This window comes from Lepus europaeus, chromosome 12 (genome assembly GCF_033115175.1).
Source record: "Lepus europaeus isolate LE1 chromosome 12, mLepTim1.pri, whole genome shotgun sequence".
In the NCBI taxonomy this organism is placed as follows: domain Eukaryota; kingdom Metazoa; phylum Chordata; class Mammalia; order Lagomorpha; family Leporidae; genus Lepus; species Lepus europaeus.
The window spans coordinates 83,209,679-83,225,130 of record NC_084838.1 but is presented as its reverse complement, the minus strand read 5'-3'; the positions used below and the strand labels follow the sequence as shown (position 1 = coordinate 83,225,130).

Sequence of the window (15,452 nt, the reverse complement as noted above, 5' to 3'; positions counted from 1 at the left end):
ATTCTACATCAAGATACTAAATTTGTCAGATCAGGGTGCCCTCACCTAGAAATTGGTCATGCAAAATTTTTTTTTCCTCATCTACTCCATAGTTGGCAGATGTACAAAGAGCATTCTATGCAAAAGACCCCGCCATTTTCAGTCTAAGCTACTTAGTCTGTCCAAGGATGGTTGAATAGAAAGACTGAAAACACAAAATCAATTATTTTTTCTTCTCCAGGAAAAAAAAATGTGCTAAAAGTGGACTAAAGGCCTACTTTTGTGAATAGTGATGTTTTCCTCCTCATCTCTCTTCTTACCATTCCTTGAGTAACAAGACTTTGCTTCCCTTCCTTGCCTCCCTGACTCATGCTCACCCATCTTTTCAACTCCACACCAGGTGCACTGTAGTCTGATTTTCTGTGCATACAATCAATTACTAAGTCAAGTTTATGAAGCACTGTTTAGATTCTTTTGACATTTTCATAATACACTGAAAATATTAGCTACAATAATTAGCAATCATACCACTATGATTCACAAATGAGAATCCATTTTTGATGCCTCCTAAGCATGCCAAATGCAGTGACCTTCACTATTCACGGAATAGAGAACCCAACATGAGTATGGGATCAGTTGCTGATGACAACTATTGCAAGTACTTCTGGAAAAAGTACAAAAATGTAATCATTACATCTCAGGTCTTTTCACAATACTATTTGTGTGTTAGTCTATGAATGGCTAGCATGCTGTTTGGAATTCCCAGAATGCCAAGATGACTTGAGCTCAATTTTCAAAAGTTGATACTTGGAGATGGTGAGTCATGTGGTCAAAGACTAGCGTGACAACAAATTAGTGCTGTGAATACAGAACTCCCTCATACTCTGGTTCTTGATAATCGGCTACTTTATGTTGAGTTGCATATCCACCATATCTGACAGAGTATAAATTTGGTATAGCATCAACTTCCTAAAGACTTAGTAGAATCAATCCTGTTATCAGAGATGCCCTTTGTTCGGAAGGGTTGAACCTAGGGCTCTGCATCTGAAATAGCTTCTCACACTTTATCCTAAAAATGCAAAACAGTGACCCTTGTCTCCTGACAGCAATACTGTAACAGTGCAGATTTCCATAACTTCATTCCTACAGCATAACCAGAAGAAAATAAGCAGTCTTTTATGGAGAGGGAGTCATAGAATATTTATGAAGAAACAAAAATTGGTTATGTTTACCAAGGAGAATAAATATGCTTTCAAACCAAAACAAATTCATTTCTATTAGGCTTCAGATATTTTTGTAGTCAGGAAAATCATATAACAAAAATTGGGAGATGAATAATATTCTGTCCATATTATTTAAAGTTCTATGTTTAAGAGGTTTATTTGGTGGAATCTTAAATTTCTACATAAGGAAACTAAGCAAATGAAGAGCCAATTAAAGGCAGGTCTGGGACCAGATGTACCTGGTCTTGCCTTGTCTACTGGTGATCTCCTCTGGCCGTACTGACACTCTGTGTTCCTACAGTACACTGAGTTCAGGAAAACACTGCTTAACAATTGTGGATTAGAGAAAAATTTTTAAAAACCAAAACAACGTCTTCTGCCTTATGTCATTTGCCAACTCAATAACTCCCAAATAATTATCTAGTTTTACCATTCTGTCTACAATTGATGCACATTAGTCAATCCTCTGTTTCTCTCAGACACCTTTTACCGATCTGCCTCACTGAAGCTTCAGCCAGACTCAGGTTATTGTTGACTTCTGGTCACTCCCACAGTCATCCAGGCGCCTAGGCCTGTGCAACTGGTTTTCCCATGGATGGAAGGAGAAGCATGCAGATAGGCTTCTCAATTCCTCATTCCAAGCAGCCAAAAAGTACACGTGTATCTCATATGCAATCTGAAATACAGTCTATAATTAATAGCACCGACACAGTTGATTTATGTCTGTACCATCCCAGCATTCACACTTCTTGGAGAATAAAATTCATCCTCATACCTGCTCAGTGTTTCTCCATCTTGGATCACCCCAGAGCAAAGGCAAAACCATGCTCTGACTTCTATGATGGGCAGGTTTATGAAATGGAGAGGGACATTTCCTGTATTAACATGATTTACTGATTTCAAAACTACTCAGAAGTATACCATCACATTTAAATTTATATTGAGGGAGGAAAATTTGAAAAATTCCTTTCACAGAGAATAAAAACATTCATTGTCTTCAGGGGCATAAAAGGAATTTACTGTAAATGTTTGGAAAGGCACTTGGATAGGAGGATAGAGGACTATTCCAGTAGCAATGACAAGTTCATGCTCCACTCTAAGTTAGCTCTAAATTATGGAATTCCTCACTGAGAACAGATTCCAACTGCCAACTCAACCCGGAGAGGTGAGCAAGCTGTCCCTTCCTATAGCCTACCATAGAGCCTGAATATTGTCACAGGTTTTTATTACTTAAAGCAATAACCTTGACCTTACATGGAGTAGCTCATAACATTTCTTTTTTTTTAAATTAATTAATTTATTTTTTTGACAGGCAGAGTGGACAGTGAGAGAAAGGTCTTCCTCTTCCGTCGGTTCACCCCCAGTGGCCGCTGTGGCTGGCGCACCGCACTGATCTGAAGCCAGGAGCCAGGTGCTTCTCCTGGTCTCCCATGCGGGTGCAGGGCCCAAGCACTTAGGCCATCCTCCACTGCACTCCCGGGCCACAGCAGAGAGCTGGACTGGAAGAGGAGCAACGGGATAGAATCCGGCGCCCTGACCGGGACTAGAATCCGGGGTGCCGGTGCCACAGGTGGAGGATTAGCCTATTGAGCCGCAGCGGCAGCATAACATTTCTGAAATAGAGAAAGTCGGCCCTCTACACTCTCAATCTATAAACACTTCCTGTCTTAAATTAAAACAAATTATACTTTTGAAAAAATTGCAATTGGCATTAGGCTCATATTATTTAAAAGAAACTTTGGTGACTATTCTGGGTCCTTAAAGATGTATTCAACAAGACCCTTCCTTGGAGGGGACCAGACACTGGGTTGAGCACTGCTATAGGAGATTTCATTCCGTCTTAATAAGGGCTCCATAAAGCAGGCATTATCACAGCCTTTCTCAGGAAAACGGAGCTCTGTTTCCTTCATAACTTGTTTCAGGTCAAGTAGCTCAACAGCAACTAAACTAAGCAGCACCATGCTCTCCACACCATCCCAGGTCTCTTTCAAGGAAGAAAAGAAAGAGAAGAAACAACACAGTGACATTGCCTGGATGATACATTCTCCAGAAATTCACTGAAGAAAGAGATCTTCACTGTGACTTTTGTGACCACAACTCACTACTGTTGAGATCGGAGTGTGCACTGATGGGCCCAAAGACTCCCTGGTCAGACCTTACACTGCATGGGATGAAGAGTACAGGCTCTGGAAGAGATGGACGTGAGTGTGGATCTCAGTCCTGCTTCCTAATGCCCACGTTGCTTTACTTTACAAATCTGTGAACTGGGGGTTCCTGTGACACTCATTCCAAAGCTTATCAGAGCTGTCATCCAAATCATGTTTACAATCCTAAGTATTACATTTGATCACATTCATCAAAAGTGAAATGAGAAATATAGGTTACGTGGGAAAAACAATCTGCTGTCAAAAAAAACATGTATACTTTCAAATCATTTGATTTTATGAGCCCAGTTCCACTTATCCTTTATTACCTACTGGCTTTCTTTTCCTATGACTGCCATGTTAAGCTGGAGAAAAACGATTTGTCTGTTCTTTAAACTTCCTTAAATCTATGTTTAGAATCACAGAAATTCAGAATTATAATGGACCTTAACTTGACCTGATCTAATCTTTATATGATTTGGAATTTTCCCTTAATAGAGACATTCAGACTATACTTGAACTATACTTGGATTCACACACACACACTCACACTCACACACACATACCCCTGGCCTGGAGCAGCTCTGTGGTCACTGTAAACAGAACACAACAAACCAAGAGAAAAGAGCACCACTATAGTTATTTGGTTAATCCATGAGTAGAATAATCTGATAGACGGATTTAGAATGGAATTTGTAAACATTAATTTACACTGCTGACAGTTACTAATGGATTTCTAAACTAAAACTGAAAACAAGGTGACAATAAATATTTTAAATTTGTACCTATGCAAGGTTAGAATAAATTTGTTCTCTTCATAAAAATGCATCACAATCCACATTAACATAGTAATCTAAATTTGGTACTTGTCTGTCAGATAACTTTGGGACAATTACAGAAAATGAAGCCTCATATGAAGGACACACATTTCTTAGTTTCTAAAATGGATAATATTCTATTGGGTACACTTAGCAAGTCACTTCTTGGCTTTGGTAAAGTTCCAAATATATGAGTTCCACAAGGATATAGTTAAATCCCAAGGAAGATTTTTAAAGTAAACCCTGGTAAAGTAAATTCTCATTAAGTAAAACCAATTTTAAATAAGCTCCCTTGTCTATTTTTGCCTATCCATATATCACTACAAAGTTTTATAACATTTGCCAACTAATTTAATAGCAATCTGTCATTTATTAAAATTCAAACTGGTACCAATCCTGTTACAGCTGGATGAATATCAGATAAAAACATATCCCTCCTGGGCAGAATAAGTTAATTTTATTATGATTATTATTACTGCTTTTATTATACAAGCTCATTATACCTCTTCTCTCCCCTCCTGGTAAACATATGCTTTTAATTTAAGAGTGGAGAAATATGTATGTGTGTGCACATAAGCATATGTAGCAGACAATGTGTGACTACAGAACAACCTTGTGTTTTCATCAAATACCCCAAATATCCTATCAGTTTTTAAATCTGGTGAATCAAAAAGGCAACTGATGATGGGAAGGAAAGATAATAATCAGGCTCTTCCTAAGAGACTCAGCAGCCAGACACATGCCAAGAGATGTCCATCCAATGTCTTGGTCTCCATTTGGTATCACAGTTAAGTTGTTACTTGGGATGCCTTCATTTCATATCAAAGTGCCTGATTTGAATACTTGTTCCTCTGCTTCTCATCCAGCTTCCTGATAATGAACATTCTGGGAGGCAGCAGATGAGTGCTTATGTGTTTGCTATCTTCATGGGAGACTTGGATAGAGTTCTGGGTTTCTGGTTTCAGCCTGGCCCAACCCTGGTTGCTGTGGGCATTTGGAGAGTGAAACAGTGTATATAAGATACCTTTGTGTCTCTCTATCTCTGCCCCTCAAGTAAAATGATAAATAAATAAATAGGTAGATAGATAAGTGTATGTATGTCTTGGTTTCTGTGTGGCTGCCTGAAAACAATGGTGTGAGGATGGGATGAAGGCTATAGTTCCAGTGGAAAGATTAAGGACCAGATTTCAGATGTCACATACTCTTGTTCATCTTTGACACTGACTTAATTCTGTTATGAATTTGATGGGATGCTTTAATTGGCATTCTCAGAGTCTAAAATGCTTAAATAAAAGTGGCCTGGACTAGAAAGTATACTTGTAGATAAAATGGCAAAGGAAATTCCATAAGCCGTGCTCCCAAAATACCTACTATGAGCTATAAGATTTCTACAGACAAAGGACTAAGATAAATGCCAAACTAGTATTGGCATACAGTGAGTCATTACTAAATGCTTTTTGAGCAAATAATAAGAGAAGTCTCAGTAACCTTAATATAAGATTTTCTGACTATGGAAAATATTTAGTTTTAACTTTTTTGCTATTTTTCTAAAGAATGTCATTAAATGCATTTTTTGGGAAATGCTGTCAATGCACTAGACACCTGCTGATGAATATAAAATGCGCTGTCTTAATAAAGTTTAATAATCCAAATGGGGCAAAAAAGATGATTCCAAGACAGGCAGATTGCACTACAGTTTTAACAGTAAGTTTTGTTATTGTGTGTTGTTTATTCTGTCATAGCCTACCAAATTCTGTAAGCTAGAGGAACTCTGGGAGTTTGCTTGTACCTTATTTAGAACTACTCATTATGTAGTGAGTTCCCCAAAGATTAGGTGTATTCTTTATCTTTCCCAATTGCCTAGCAAAGTGTCTGAAATTATAATATAGCCACCCAGTGAATGTCTCCTTAGTGCTACCAGGAACAAATGTACAAATAGAGTCTATCAAAGAAAATGTTAGGCTCTTAGCTTTTTATTCTGATAGCAAACCTGGGGTCATCTATATCTGAAACACTGTCAATGAAGTCATTCTTTTTTACAGAATCATTTTCCTATTTATGACTGGGAAGATGAAGCAGAGAATGTCTCCTGAGGGAGCTCTCTGCCAAGCAGTCAGGTCAAATGCTCACCATGGTAAGGGGAATCACGCTGTCCTTTCCTAAGACGACAAGAAACTTCTGAATCTGAGACCCCTGGCAAAATTGTGAGAGACCCTGCTTGCTCTCGGAACAAGCCAAGTCTGTCCTTGCTGGTCATGGGGAGCAGTAAACATCCTTCTTTGACTGCCATGTCCATGCTGAATGGAAGGTTGAAGCTTAAGCTGGGAAACACTGGAAGTGCGCTATTGGGGAAGTCTACACGAGAGGGATTGGTTCTAGTCATGAGGACGAGAAGAAAGATCCAACAGAATTTCAGGGAGTAGTATAAGTAAAATATATTCCATGATGAGGAAGAGGAACAGAAGAAATCATAGGTTACAGGAAGTGAGACTGAATGAATGGTAGTGTTATCAGTAAGTAAAGAAATATATCAATGTTGGTAAAAATTGACTTAACCTCCTAACATTACCTCTAGTCCTGATTTTAAAGATGTAACAAGTTTGGCTGAATTTTCATAAAAAAGTCACACAGAATTTAAAATAAAATTTAAAGGCAATTTTTAAAGTCCATGAAAAGAAACATTTCTATGTGATTTAAAGTTGAGAACCTTGATTGAATATAGTTAAATGTGTCTCTTTATTGCAGTTCTCAGAGCCTTTAATGTGCTTTAAATTTTCAAAGCAGCATACAGTAAGTGGTGTTTAAAAGTGTACTTGACAGCAAAACTCTTTTATTCCACCCCATTTTATTCAGCATTTTATTAAATAGTGGTTTATAGAATACAACGCTGTAATGGGTAAAGCCCCGCCTACAAAGCTGGTTTGAGTCCCGGCTGCTCCATTTCCAGTCCAATTCTCTGCTAATGTATCTGGGAAAATAGAAGATGCCTGAGGAGCATGTGGGAGACATGGATGAAGTTCCTGACTCCTGGCTTTGGCCTGGACCAGCCTGGGCCATTGTGGCCACCTGGGGAGTGAATCAGCACATGGAAGATCTCTTTCTCTCCCTGGTTTCCCAACCTCTCTCTGTAGTCTTGCCTTTCAAATAAATAAATTTTCAAAAAAAGAAAATATTCTCTTGGATATTGTCACCCGCATAAATAGGTCATTCCTTAAAAACAATCTCAAGGACCAGCATTGTGACACCATGGGTTAAGCTACTGCTTGCAACGCTGGCATCCCATATCAGAGAGTCAGTTTGAGTTTCAGCTACTCCACTTCTAATGCAGCTTTCTGAGAAGGCAGCAGAAGATGGCCAGTGTACCTGGGTCTCTGTCACACATGTGGAAGACCAGGGTGGAATTTTGGGCTCCTGGCTTCAACCTGGCCCAGACCTGGTTGTTGTAGCCATTTAGGGGAGTGAATCAGAGGATGGAAGATCAATCTCTCTCTCCCTATCCATTTCTCTCTGCCATTTTGCCTTTCAAATAAATAATAAATATAAAAAAACCTCAAGATTACATAAATACCCTGCATAAAGTTCATTCAGCCATATGAAATTGATAAAGCCCAGAAATTTAGAACAATCAAGACTTTTATGGTGCTTTACATAGTAATCAGTATTTCACTTTTATTATCCTTGCACATTTTCTGCAGTGACATAATGATTAAAAGTCATAACAGAGAGACTTTACACTGTTCCAGGAACTCTGCTCTGAGTATTTTAAAAGCATTAAACTATATAATCCTCACAATAGTCCTATAAAATAATCACCAGCACTTAGCTCCATTTTATAGAGGAAGAAACCGAACCTCTGAGGGGAGAATTAACTTGAACAAGGTAAGAAAGTATTGGAGCCCTCATTCTCAAAGTAGAGAATCTGAATCCAGAGTCCGGAAACTTGAATCACCATCCTACACCAAGTATGTTAATTACTCAGTTTCAGAAAAGTAAAAACAAGCAAATGTGGTCCTCAAGTCAATTAACAAAGAATATGCAGCAAGTTGGCATGAAAATCACTCAACAATTCATTCACTCATTCATCACTAAATACCTGTGCAGTACCAGATACTGTTCTGAATATTTAGGGACAAGACTAGTAGGTAAATAAATAAAAGGAGAGAGAGTAACTTCAAGGAAGGGGTTCTTAAGGGTTGGAGTGCATGTGTGCTATATTGTGTATAACAAGAACAAGGCAGGCCTATGTGTTAGGACAAGTTTGACGAATGTCAGAGGGAAGCACTGGGTTTCACATAGGGTAGTCTCTGTGACCTTGACAAGAGCAGCTTCAGCGGATTCCTGGGGTGGATGCAGTGGTTCCAACAGATAATGGAAAAAGAGAGCTGGTAGAGGGCAAGGATAAACAATGGCTTCAAGATATTTTGCTGTAAAGGGAAAAAGAGAAATGAGGCAGTAAAAGAAAGAGATAAGGAGATGAGAAAGGACAGAAGAATTAAGAGTATGGATATATGTTGGTGGTGATAAGAGTTGAGAGATAAATTTTGATGACCAAAGGAAAAAGAATTCTTGAGACAGATGTTTGATGTGGTAGGAAGGCTTGGGATCCAGTGAGTAAATGGAGAAAGTGCCTTAGGTAGAAGGTGAATGGTTGATTCACCATAAAGACAGGAGAAAAACTAGGGTATGTGATCACGAATGAAGACAGGAGGTCAATGTGCCCCAAAATTTAAAAAGACAACATGTAATAGAATTCACCAGAGTTTTTTGAGACCTGTGTCCTTACTTCTTTGGCTATGCTGAGTTTCTGTTTTCTCTATCTGTAAAATTGAACAGAGCAGTATCTATCTTAAGAGACTACTGTGAAGATTAAAAGGTATTGTCTATTTTAGGGCTTAGAAATGTGACTGTAGTATAATAGATTGACCAAAATGTTAAATAGTGCTTATGCTGCTATTATTATTATTATTATTATTAATTGTATGAAGCCCAAATGGTATTACTTTATTTCTTGGATTTAATTTTACACATCCCCATTGGCATCAAATAAAATGCAATCCTTGGGAGAAAGAGCAAGTTGTCAACAGTGATATGGTTTATATCACATAGTTTCTCTAACACAATTTTGGCACATTAATTCTAAAGGGGCTCTAAATTGAATCCATTCTGATTGTGTTAAAGTCTTCTAAAGCAGTGCTGTGTTCTATTTAGCCAAATGCTTATCTGATGATAAACAAACAGGGAGCATTTAGAAATGCAATATTTGTTACATTTTTTTGATTAGCAAGCAGAAGGAATGGATGCAATCAATCCTTGGAATCCCTGGGCAAAATGTATTTATTTCCTCTGAAAGTGAAGACATGGGATAGAATAGAAGATAGGAGATTGAGAACCAACAAACAGTATTTTGGAAGGACATTACCTTTTCTCTGAAAAGGAAAATAATTTACTGAGCATTTATAATATTTCATGTATTCTGCTAACTGCTTTATATGTGTTATCTCATTTACCATCCAGACCATCTCTGAAGTGACTTCTATTATTGCCCAATTGTAGATGAGAAAATGTAAGCAGAGGTGTAGGCATTTGGCCTTGATATTAAGTTGTTGGTTGGGACACCTGCATCCCATTTTGAAGTGTCTGTGTTTGAGTCTTGGCTCTGCTTCTAATTCCAGCTTTTTGCTAATATGTACCTTGGGAAACAACAGATAATGCTTCAAGTGGTTGGATCCCCTGTCACTCATGTGGGAGACTTTGATTGAGTTTTTGGTGCCCAGCTTCAGCCTGGCCTGGTTCTAGCCACTGTGGGAGTGAATGATTGGATGGGAGCTCTTTCTGTCAGCCTTATAATCTGTCTCTATAGCTCTGTCACTAAGAAGGAAGGAAGGAAGGAAGGAAGGAAGGAGGGAAGGAGGGAGGGAAGAAGGAAGGAAGGAAGGAGGGAGGGAAGAAGGAAGGAAGGAAGGAAAGAGGGAGGGAAGGAGGGAGGGAGGGATGGAAGGAGGGAGGGAGGGAAGGAAGGAAGGAGGGGGGAGGGAAGGAAGGAGGGAAGGAGGGAAGGAAGGAGGGAGGGAAGGAAGGGAAAGAGGGAGGGAGGGAAGAAGTAAGTGAGGGAAGAGTAGAGGAAAGAAAAGAAAAAAAAAGAGAAGAGAAGTAATGTGATCCGTTTAAGGCCAGAGATACAAATGGCAGAAATTAGACTTAATCTTAGCCTGAATTGAAAGCCTCTGTATATTAAACACATGGAAATGCTATCTAGTTGATTTTATTAAATTTAAACGGATCATCATTATTTTTCCACACTTAAATGTGCAATGCTAGGAGTCAGAAAATAATTACTTCTTTTCAAAGTGTTGTAGCTTTTGTTACCATGTCAATGCTAAAAGGTGATTATTCATTTTAAAACTGAACTCCGTGGTTTATTTATTTTTTTATTTTTGGAACAAAACTCTTGAAAGATTGTCAATGCAATGCTGAATAAATTATGTTATCTTCATACAGCAAACTTTTCTTAGGTAAATAAAATGAATGTGTTCCAGTGAGTTTCCTGAGAAGGATGGTCATGGTACAATGTTATGTGCAAAGGAGCATGATCCCTGTTTAGCATGTTAATGTGCATGAAAGCATGGAACAGTATCATCCATACTCTATACGGTGCCATATATTGTACACAAGTGGTCATCTTTATACATTTTTTCCAAATTACTTTTCTCTAAATGTAATCCTTCTATATATCTGATTAGTTTTCTCAGATGCTCCTATTTCAGATCTTAACCTTTTTATAACTTCCTTCAACCACAACTTCACATTTTAATTTGCTTCACAAATTAAGCTTTCGATCAAATGAAAGATTCTCCAGCAAAAATACATTTATAAAGAACTGGTTCACTTCGTTTGATTCAATAACATACTTGTCAGTCCATTAGTAAAACCAGGTATTGAATATGGGACATTCTTGACATGCACATACACGTTCATGAGAGTATGTGCATTATTAATGTAAGTATTTCATATTAATGAGAAATTTCAGATTGTCTTTATTATAGAACAATACACAGAATTTGGAGATTAAATATGAACTAATATTGGCTTCCTTAACTAGCATGAATATTTAATTGATGGCATATAAAGAAAAAAATAGTAATTTGCAGCTCACAGCTTTGGTAATGAAATCACCAGATTACTTTGGGTGTATTCACTTGGTGCTAAGGAATCTTGACAGGAAAATTCTAAACAATGAGTGAAAACATTATCCCACAGTTTAAAAGAGCTCTCATGTAGCTGAAAAAAACAACAGAACCAGAAAGTAGATGTCTTAACCAAAACTGAACTATCATTTAGTTAGGAAGAATCTACAAATAAGTTCATAATTTTCCCCTCCTGTCTATTTTACAATAACAAGGAGACAGCTTATCTCAGCTCTTCTGTTAAAACTGTAACACCAATCCCACAAAGGTGTGGGAGAATCATTATTATTTTTACTCCAGCTGCAAGGTTACACTAATCAATTAAAGCAATCCACAGTTCCAAGTCTGGGTTGAATATATAACAACTCTGTGGTTAGCATCATTTGTAGTAAATTAAATTCGATTCAGCAAACACTTTTTGGGTACTTGCCAGAATTCAGTATACTCTCTAGGTTTCACAAAGTCCTGAAAATGCATTGAACACGAATTCTGCTCTCTAGGAACTTAGAATTTAGTAGGGAAGATATATCCAGAATTAACTCTGATATAAAGCACAGTATGATAAGAACTCTATGTAATACCAGTAAGAACATAAAAGAGAGGGAGCACAGGAGAGACACTGCTTACATTTAATTATTGTGTGGACAGTGAGAAGGCTTCAGATGAAATTCGAATGTCACACAGGGATTTGGTCATTACTGAAAGAACTTGGGGTTAGGGCATGGTACCATGTAGAGCCAGGAATTGCAGACAAAGTAGTATGTGTGGGTAGACATTGAGAGCAGGAGCATCCTCATGTTACAGAGGAGTTAAGAAGAGCTGAGGAAGAAAAGGGATAATAGGGAGGGACGGAATGATGTCTTCAACAAACATCATTAAATGCATGTTTTAATTCACCCAAATGTCCACTCAAGAGTAAGAAAGAGAAAGATATCAGTTCTAGGGGTGCCCCTCCTCTCAGGACTCTAAGAACTAGCTACCTTGCTTTAGTGTAATTTAAATAAGATATGCAATTTGAAACAGACATATTATTACTTGGATGTTGTGGTCAGTTTCATGGGAAAGAGTGGTTCATGAATTTTGTAGTGAAATCAGTGAAAGTGGAGATGGCTTAAGCTACCTGTTTAGGGAGATTGGGAGCCAGTATAAAACTATTCCTGGGCCAGCGCCGTGGCTCAATAGACTAATCCTCCGCCTAGTGGCGCCGGCACACTAGGTTCTAGTCCCGGTTGGGGTGCCGGATTCTATCCCGGTTGCCCCTCTTCCAGGCCAGCTCTCTGCTATGGCCCGGGAGTGCAGTGGAGGATGGCCCAAGTCCTTGGGCCCTGCACCTGCAAGGGAGACCAGGAGAAGAACCTGGCTCCTGGCTTCAGATCAGTGCGATACACCAGCCGCAGTGCGCCGGCCGTGGCGGCCATTGGAGGGTGAACCAAAGGAAAAGGAAGACCTTTTTCTCTGTCTCTCTCTCTCTCGCACTGTCCACTCTGCCTGTCAAAAAAAAAAAAAAGAAAAGAAAAGAAAAACTATCCTTATTCCGAGACAGAGGCGATACCAGGGAAGGGACTGAGAAAGGCAGACACCCAGAGGCACAGTAGGGTGATCTACATCAATCAATGCAAACTGAAGAACATTAATATTTCCACTCAATCTTGCATTGTCATGAATTTACTTCTCCCAATGGAAGACAGACATATTATTTAATATGTTTTGTTGAATGGATATAAGCATTCAAATACATATGTTCTCTTCAGAGGAAACTCTGCCTCATAGTTCATTGGCAGAGTGAAAATAACTCCAAATTCCAAGTGTTCAACATCTTTTTCCAGTAACCCATCTACTGGTTCAGCCTGTGAGCTCCTCCTCTAAGTATGGAGGATGCAAACCCACAGATTCCTTATATGAGAATCATCACCTTTCAACACAGAATGTTATGAGACTGTGTTTCCAAAACTGACATTCTGGAAAAGGGGTTTAGTACAGTGGTAAAGACGCTGCCTGGAGTATGATATCCCAAATCAGAGTGCTTAGGTTTGAGTTCTGGCACTGCTCCTTACTCCAGCTTCCTGCTAATATGCACCCCAAGTGGCAGCAGTGATGGCTCAAGGGCCACACACATGGGACATCCAGAATGAGTTCCTGGCTCCTGGCTTTAGACTGGCTGTTGCGGGAGATCTCTGTCTGTCTCTGTCTTTCTAAATGAATGAACGCTAAAAAACCACCCTACCATTCTAACGCCATTTTCAAAGGCTTGCCGGGTGAGGGGAGCTGGTCCATCCACAGTCTTGCCGTCATCATCGGGGCCCCAGCTGGCGCTGTAAATGTGCACGTGCTGAGGATTGTAGCTGACCGACTTGGCTTCCACCATGTCTGTGACATCTCCATCCAGCATTCGCACTCCTTCAAAACAGAAGGGAGAGAGAGCGCCTTAGAGAGGCTCTGCTTCATGACACCCAATACCCCAGATACATGATTGGGAGGGGAAAGAATATGTTTCTAATAAGCACTTAGGCTAACATATTTTCCCCAATAAAAGGACAATGGATACTATGTAGAAAATGCTTTGGGAAGAAAGGCAATTTCCATGTGCATAAAGGGATTTGTGGAGTAGGGAGTTGGAAAAGGAGCTTGCTCTGTCCACTCCATTCATTGACCTGGTATTGCAGTACCTCTGGGAACGGTGCAACCCCTTGGAGGAAAAAAAAGAACAAACTAAAAAAGTATATATCTTTTTGATCCACTGTTTTCCTTTTCCAACTTTATGATCCCTAAAATGGCTGCCATAATCCCTCTCTCTTCTCACCTCTCTTGAGTACTTGATAAAAAGACTTCCAAACAATCCCTTGTCCCTAAATTTGTCTTCATCAAATAACTGTGTTCAAAATTGGTATAAAACAGTCTAAACCTTTGTTGTCTCATAAAACATGGAAAACTGCCAACTTAGGTTGGTCTTATTTCCTCTATATTTAATATTATCCCTTAATCTGTAAAATTGATGCGAAGTTAATACATTTCTTTTTGCCAAGTTCTTTAGAGGTCAAATAATAAGAATGCTCTTTGTGCACCTGAACATTTCAGATTCTCAAAGGGTTTTAGAACTGTTTAGTCATTAATCTTCATTTAAGCATATTCCTATCCGACAAACAGGAATTTATTATTAACCCTATTTTACAGTAATAGACATCAAGACTCATAAACAAGTTATATTCAAAATGCTGAGGTTACCTTTTTTCTTTTTGTTTTGGAGATTCCCAATAACAAAACACCTAATTTTAAGTAAGTATGAGTCTCCTCAGCATAAACTAAATATCATCAGTGAGACTTTGTATTATTTTAAAATTATCTTTACAGACCAAAGTCATTGCTTTGGGAAACCTTATTAGCAGCAGAATTTCAAGATTTTACTGCTTACAATAAATGGACATGAAATAAGTAAAATCCTCAAATCAAACAAGTTTAGATACTATGTGAATTGAAGTAGGAATATTGGTAGATAAGAAAAACATTCTTGAAGGAGACAGATCTTACTTGTATTTTTAAGATTGTTTAATTTTTAACTATACAACTTCCAAAGAAAAACAGAAAGAAAGAACAACGAACACATTATATGGCCAGGATGCAACAATTATCAACATTTTGCTCCATTTTCTTCATCTGAGAATATGCTAGGTTGAGCTATTTTAAATACCATGACTGACATGGCACCTCATCTTAATATTGTCTGCAAAAACATGGAAGTAAGTCCCTATTTTCATCCAACACTTCTCCTACACTAAACTTAGGTACTTCTAATGACATTGTATTTGGTTGTTACATCTCTTTACTTTCTTTTCTTCTCATTTTTTTTTTTTTTTGAATTTTAAAGGAGATGTATGTTACATTAACAAGTAATGTGGGGAATGAAGATTGTGAACAAATCCTTTTAGAAGTATTATGGGAGGGAAATTGTATTTTAAAAATTTGTCAGTGGTTTGTTTTGTGGGAGTAGAACATTGCATTTACAGAGTCCTGAGTAGCCACTGATTTGTTTTAGATGAATAAGAATGTTCAAAATTTATCCATGCATGTTTTTGGCAAACGACGAGTTCCTTCATCTTCCAACTTTGT

General features: G+C 38.4%; 1 protein-coding gene and 1 pseudogene across 2 annotated transcripts in view; one reads left to right on the top strand and one right to left on the bottom strand.

Moving 5' to 3' along the window:
- The window catches only part of PCSK5 (proprotein convertase subtilisin/kexin type 5), a 434,133-nt gene that overhangs the window by 247,809 nt on the left and 170,872 nt on the right, over positions 1-15,452 (bottom strand). For both annotated transcript variants that reach the window (XM_062208432.1, XM_062208433.1), the window contains exon 7: positions 13,573-13,745. In XM_062208432.1, coding sequence (XP_062064416.1) covers positions 13,573-13,745 — 173 coding nt within the window. The remainder of the gene's footprint in view (positions 1-13,572; positions 13,746-15,452) is intronic.
- LOC133772126 (U2 spliceosomal RNA) lies at positions 13,863-14,036 on the top strand (annotated as a pseudogene).